The sequence below is a fragment of the Cicer arietinum genome, chromosome 6, assembly GCF_000331145.2.
Source record: "Cicer arietinum cultivar CDC Frontier isolate Library 1 chromosome 6, Cicar.CDCFrontier_v2.0, whole genome shotgun sequence".
In the NCBI taxonomy this organism is placed as follows: domain Eukaryota; kingdom Viridiplantae; phylum Streptophyta; class Magnoliopsida; order Fabales; family Fabaceae; genus Cicer; species Cicer arietinum.
Genome location: NC_021165.2, coordinates 32997573 through 33004926, shown reverse-complemented (window position 1 = coordinate 33004926; position 7354 = coordinate 32997573). Strand labels below are relative to the sequence as shown.

Below are 7354 nucleotides of genomic sequence, written 5' to 3'. Positions count from 1 at the left end.
ATGAGTGATGTCTGATAGGTCTCATAGCCCTAGTGTATTTCCTATTTGTATATTGTAGACTATTGGCCCAAAAAACTATTTTAGCTTTTTTGTATATCTGACATAATTGTTTATGACTCTTGTCGTTTGTGTTACGACATAATATTTTATTAATTTGTTTAAAAAAAATGCATTCGCGTTGTTAAAAATTAGGGTGTTACATTGTGGTATCAGAGCTTTGGTAAGATTGTAGGTTGACCAATAAGTTGGGAGTCGTCATTTGATCATGCATCGGGGTAAGCTGTTTGAGTAGTCAGGTCTTGTGTAGTTGTTATATGTTGATGTAGTAGAAAGTTATTTTTGGAATTCTTCTAAGTGGTGTTAAGATTTCTTCTTGATGTTGGTTTTGTAGGAAACAATGCCTTCAAGAAGAAACAACGATGCAAGAGTCAACGTCAACAAGGATGATCAAATGGTTGAAGCAATGAATAACATGGTTGCTTTTGTTGCTGCACAGACAACTGCAAATACTCTACGGGATCTGGAGAAGATGGAAATAGAGATTCGTGATGTTGTGTCAAGGGGATTGGAAGATTTTCGTCGTCACAATCCTCCAAAGTTCAGGGGTGATGAGAGTCCAGAAAAAGCCGACCATTAGATTTAGGAAGTGGAAAAGATCTTCGAAATGATTAATTGTCAGGGAGGGGTAAAGGCCAATTATGTTACGTATCTGCTACTAGGGGATGCTGAATATTGGTGGAGAAGTACAAGGCTTCTGATGGGATCAACTCTTGAAGAGGTGAACTGGGAGCCGTTCAAAAGGAAATTTTTAGACATACTTCCCGATGAGTACCAGGACTAAGTTTGGTGATGATTTACTTAAATTGTACCAAGGAAATATGATAGTGGGTGAATATGCTGCTAATTTTGAGTCATTGTCAAGACATTTTAGGTTTTTCTATGAATAGGTTGTTGAACAATTTATGTGTCACCATTTCTAAAATGGACTAAAGTATGAGATTCAAGACTCTGTCCTGCCATTGGAAATTCAGCGTTTCCAAGTTTTAATGGAGAAATGTAGAGAAGTTGAGGACATGAAGAACAAGAGGGCCAACCAAGGAGGGAACTTTAGTTTAGGGGGGCCTAGTTGGAAGAACCATCAAAACAACATAGGAAAACAATTTGTTAAGCCCTATAACCGACCACATAACAATAATAGGGGGTCAAAATCGCCCAGTGACCCAGAACTTTGAAAGACAATTGGGACAATTAATTCAATGTTTCTGATATGGGGAAGAGGGACATTATGCTAATGCTTGTACCTCTAAGAGTCTTCCATGCTACAATTTTCAGAAGCCATGGCATTTTGCAAGGGATTGCATGACTCCGAAGGTGGAACCAATAGTGAATGCAACAAGGGCTACTAGTCCTACTGCAAGAAGAAATTGTATGCCAATCTATCGAAGTGCGAGTTTTGGCTAGAAGAAGTGAACTTCTTAGGACATGTGATAACTAAGGAAGGAATCATTGTAGATCCGACAAAGATTGAGACAGTCCTCGCTTGGAAACAGCCTTAGACTATCACTGACATACGAAGTTTTGTCGGACTGGCAGGATACTACAAGAGGTTTATTAAAGGTTTTGCTAAAATTTTAGCTCAATTGACACAACTGACTAGAAAGGATCAACCGTTCGCATGGATAGAGAAGTGTGAGGAAGATTTTCAATTACTAAAGAAAAAGTTGACAAATTCACCAATATTGGTCTTACCACAACTAGAAGAACTAAACGAAGTTTACTGTGATGTGTCTCACCAAGGTTTGGGGTGTGTTCTGATGCAACAAAAGAAAGTTGTAGCCTACGCCTCAAGACAATTAAAGACTCATGAAAGAAACTATCCTACTCATGATTTAGAACTTGCTGCCGTAGTTTTTGCATTAAAGATCTAGAGGCACTACTTATATGGATGCATGTTCACAGTGTTCAGTAACCATAAGAGTTTGAAATATTTGTTTGATAAAAAAGAATTGAACCTGCGTCCGAGAATATGGATAAAGACTCTCAAGGATTTTGATTTCACATTGCAGTACCATCCTGGAAAGGCAAATGTGGTGGCTGATGCGTTGAGTAGAAGAAGTGTGTTAGTGTCTTCAGCAGTAATGGCTAGACAACAAGAGTCGTGGGAAGCATTTAGATACCTACACTTGGACGTAGAGTTTGCATCGGGGATTTTGAAATTCGAAATGATTAATATTTTGAGTGGTCTACTTTACGACTTTGCGGATTTTCAAGATGACGCATTAATCCAAAAGAAGAGGGACCTAATAGTGCAATGGAAGATAACTGAGTTTAATATTGGACCAAATAATATTTTGAGATGTAATGGGAGGGTTTGTGTACTAGCAGTTGCAGATCTAAGGAAAACAATTTTAGAAGAGGCTTATAAGAGCAAATTGAGTATCCATCCTGGAGCAACAAAGATGTATCAGGACTTGAGGCATAATTATTGGTGGCCATGAATGAAGAGGCATGTAGCGGAGCATGTATCAACTTGTTTAACTTGTTAGAAAGCGAAAGTGGAATTCTAGCGATCTGCTAGAATGTTATAACCATTAGATATACCTGAATGGAAGTGGGACAACATTTCCATGGACTTTATAACTGGATTTTCGAAGAGAAGGAGAAAGAATGATTCTATTTGGGTAATAGTGGATCGGTTAACTAAATTCGCACACTTTTTACCAGTAAAGACCATCTATAAAGTAGATAAGCTAACAGAGATCTACATTGCTGAAATTGTGAGATTACACGGAGTACCGTCGAGTATTGTATCAGACCATGACACAAAATTCACGTCGCACTTTTGGGGAGCGTTGCATGAAGCGTTGTGAACGAAATTAAGATTGAGTTCAACATACCATCCGCAAACGGATGGGCAAACTGAGAGGACAAATAAGTCATTGGAAGATTTATTGAGAGCTTGTGTATTAGATGATAGAGGAAGCTGGGATGATGTACTGCTATTGATTGAGTTTACCTACAACAATAGTTTTCACGCAAGTATTAGAATGGCAACCTATGCGGCTCTGTATGGACGCAAGTGTCAAACACCTTTGTGTTGGTATAAGGAAGGTGAAAGTATGATTGTATGACCTGAGATGGTGCAACAGACTACATATAAGGTTAAGAAGATAAAAGAGAAAATGAAGGTCTCACAAGATCGTAAGAGGAGTTATGCGCACAAGCGTCACAGACCTTTATAATTCGAGTAGGGTGACCATATGTTTCTGAGAGTCACACCTATGTCTGGAGTTGACAGAGCCATAAAATCAACGAAATTAACCCTGAAGTTTATTGGACCATACCAGATTACTGCACGAATTGGACATATGGCTTATCAGATTGTGTTACCTCTGTTGTTATACAATATTCACGACGTGTTTCACGTGTTGCAACTAAGGATATACATTCCGGATCCGTCACATGTGATCCAACCATACACCATTCAACTAAAGGATAACTTGTCATTCGAAGTTCTACCTGTAAGAATTGAGGATAGGAAGCCACATATCTCGTGGGTGGATCTGACTTCTGAGGAGACCAATCCTTTTATGGATGTTGATGAGGAGGAAGTTACTTCGAGGAGAGATACTGCGTTAGAAGGAACTTGCGGAGTGTGTGGAGGTCACCCTTGTTATTGTAGGTTCTAGTGGATGATCAGATTAGTTTTTGTTGTATAGGGACTTAGTGTCTTTCTTTTGGTGGTTGTATTTATTTTGTGTTGGGATGACTGTATCTATAACATATATTGACAACTGACTTTTGTTTGGTGAGTCCATGTTCTATTTTTTTGAGTAACCATGGGGGATATAGCATTCTTGGAGCAGTACTTTTGTGCAAGTGTCTAGAATACCCCAGGGATATGAGCGATGTATGATAGGTCTCATAGACCCGATGTATTTCCTATTTATATATTGTAGACTATTGGCCCAAAAAACTATTTTAGCTTGTTTGTATATATGATGTAATTATTTATGACTCTTATCGTTTGTGTTACAATATAATATTTTATTAATTTTTTAAAAACGCGCTGTTAAAAATCGGGGTGTTATATTGTGGTATCAGAGCTTTGGTAAGATTGTAGGTTGATCTGTAGGTTGGGAGTCGTCATCTGATCATGCGTCGAGGTAAGTTGTTTGAGTTGTCAGGTCTTGTGTAGTTGTTATGTGTTGATGTAGTCGAAAGTTACTTTTTGGAATTCTTCTAAGTGGTGTTAAGATTTCTGAAAAGAAAAGCCTATCAAAGATGTCTCTTTCTGCACTTTTTGAAAAACTTCAAGAACATGAAAGGCTAGAACATAATGAAAGTCAATAAAAGAAGCCAAAGAGCATTGCCTTAAAAGCGGAGTCACAAGAGAAAATCGATGAAGAGAATTCATATGAAGATGCAGTCAGTTCATCTTCGGAGTCAGAAAGTGTCGAATGTGCAAATGTTACATTAATGACATCACACCAATCCGAAGAAGAAGAAGAGGTTAGTAACAATGACTCTTCTCATAATAATGATACTAATAGTGAATTATTCATTGAGTATAATGATGCTCAAAATGCAATTAAAAAATTACTTATGGAATGTAAAAATCTGTTCAAAATTGTGTCAACTCAAAAGAAATAAATTTTATCTTTTACATGCAATAAGTGTATTTTTTTTCTTTCAAAATTGTCCAAATAAATAAAGTAATTGAAAGATATGAAAATGGACAAGTTGGATTGAAAAATGTCCTTAATATGCAAATATATTCCAATGACAAAAGTGATCATGGTTACTCAAAATATGATAAACCAAGTATAAATAAAACCATCTTTGTTAAGGCAAGTGACAAATCCAACAAAGAAAAATTTATAATTATGAAAAAAGATCATCATTATTATAAGAAGAATTTTATTCAAAAGAAATCTCATATAGATACATATACAAGTAAATATACTCCTACATGCTTTTAATAAATTTGGTGTTCCAAATGGGCATTATGTGTGGGTTAAGAAAGGTACTAATACTAGGTATTGATACTTTGTATGTCACTTCTCTTCAACATCTAAAATCTTCACTTGATATGTTGAAAAAAATAGATTCTTTAATGTTTATGTGTTCTATAAATATGAATATGTGCTTTACATGTCGTTTTTTAGTGAAAATTTCGTTTAAAAACAAAATTTTGATATCATATCCGAATACACATTGTATGTATTCGGATACATATTTCTAAAAAAATCTTGTATTCGAATACAACAAATGTATAGTGTAATACATATTCGCGATTTTCCCTATATATGTTTGGTATTTTGTTTGTTGTTTTTCCTTCTTTTTGATCATGTCATAAGGGGGAGAAAATTGGTATGTTGTTGTTGTTAAAAACTTTTGTAGGTCTTCAAAATGTTTAAAACATGATGGCATGAACTCAAGCTTAAATGGGGAGTAAACATGTATTACGTGGGAGAAAAATTAAAACGATCAAACATTTTGAAGTCTCACCAACAACAAGGTTTTGTCATTATCAAAAAGGGGGAGAATGTAAAATACTTATGTTTTTAATGAAGACAAATACCAAGGAAAGTGATCAAGTTGCAAGCTAAAAAAAACGTCAAACAATCACAATCAACTATGGTCAAATATACTAGAAGTCTTATAATGTAAAGGTACATGATGCAATCTAATATTCTTATATTTCAAATGCACACGAGAACCTTTCATTTTAGCATATGCATCAAAAGAATTTTCAAAGTGTCAAAATGCATGAACAATGTTTGAAAATCAAGTTTTTGACAAAAATCAATGTTGTATTCGAATACAACATGTTATAGCTGAATACAGACTCAAGTCAGTAGCTAAAACTGAATTTTCGTATTCGACTACTTGACAATGTATTCGAATATGAGTGCTAAATCAATAGTTAAAACTGGACTTTTATATTCGAATATGAGACAGACAATGTATTCAAATACAAGTGTTAAGTCAATAGCTAAAACTACACATTTGTATTCAACTACAATTTGGTGTAGCCGAATACAAAACTATGTCAGTGGCCAAATTTACACATATGTATTCGAATACAAGCTTCAAAATTCAAATAAAATTGAACGTTACAAATAGGTGTATTCGATTACACTCCTACTGTAGTCGAATACAACTGCGAAACAATATAATTTTTTAGTTCAGATTCAACCTGGATCATTGCATATGTTCATCAAACCTCTAGGAACGATTGCCATTGATCTGAAGTGATGTTTAAGAAGTATAAATACTTCATAGCTTCAGACTTAACGAACTACACTTTTTCAATATATTAACATCAATCTTAGAACAACTTTGAACAAACTTTCTAAAATGTTTTGATTTATTCAAAGTCTCGCTTTCATATTGAAGACTATTAGCCCAAAAAACTATTTTTGTATATTGAAGACTATTAGCCCAGGGGTATGAGCGATGTCGATAGGTCTCATACCCCTGGTGTATTTCCTATTTGTATATTGAAGACTATTAGCCCAAAAAACTATTTTACCTTGTTTGTATATATGATGCAATTATTTATGACTCTTGTCGTTTGTGTTGCGACATAATATTTTATTAATCTGTTTTAAAAAAAAACTGCACTCGTGCTGTGAAAAATCGGGGTGTTACACATTTCACAAAATGTTAAGTTTTATCAGCATAATTATTGTGTTTGATACGCAGAACTGTGACAGAAAAGACTTGGAAAATAAGATGAGGTAAGCATTTTATTATACGAGTAACATCTGATTTGAAAAAAGTGATAGAGCCTTTCTTTAGGAAGTTTAGGCTTGTGCATAGAGACACTTAGAGGTGGATTTTTGAAGCAAAAGGGTTATGTATAGTAAAGTAAATATATTGTATAGAATAGGAGGTTAATATAAAGTAAGGTTAAGCACACAAAATTATGATTTATTTGGAGTGTAAGATTAGCAGAAAATGAAGTATCCATAACTTAGAAATCAATGTATGAAATCATACCATGCCATAAGTTACAAAATTTAACCTCCTAAGATTTATGGTACAAACAGAGGTGAAATAAGTGAATGTGTTTAAGATGCAACAATTTTCTACTTATTTTTTTATATGTGTTCGCATAAATGATTTATTTAAATTATTAATATTAAACATATTTAGTTTGTTTTTAAAAGAAAATAATATATAATAAAACAAGATATAAACCATTGAGTGTGGTGTTACACAGTCTATTTGCAACTTTAGTGATTAATAGTTATGTGATGTACTAGCAAAATTAACGTTACATATATATATATATATATATATATATATATATATATATATATTTATATATATATATATATATATA

General features: G+C 34.1%; 1 protein-coding gene across 1 annotated transcript; it reads left to right on the top strand.

The window, feature by feature from the left end:
- The first annotated feature begins 664 nt into the window (after positions 1 to 664).
- LOC140920697 (uncharacterized) lies at positions 665 to 2498 on the top strand. Its single transcript, XM_073369509.1, has 4 exons — positions 665 to 778; positions 1333 to 1450; positions 1594 to 1904; positions 2067 to 2498. Exons 1-4 carry the CDS (start codon positions 665 to 667, stop codon positions 2496 to 2498), a joined length of 975 nt encoding a protein of 324 aa, XP_073225610.1.
- Positions 2499 to 7354: the final 4856 nt, after the last annotated feature.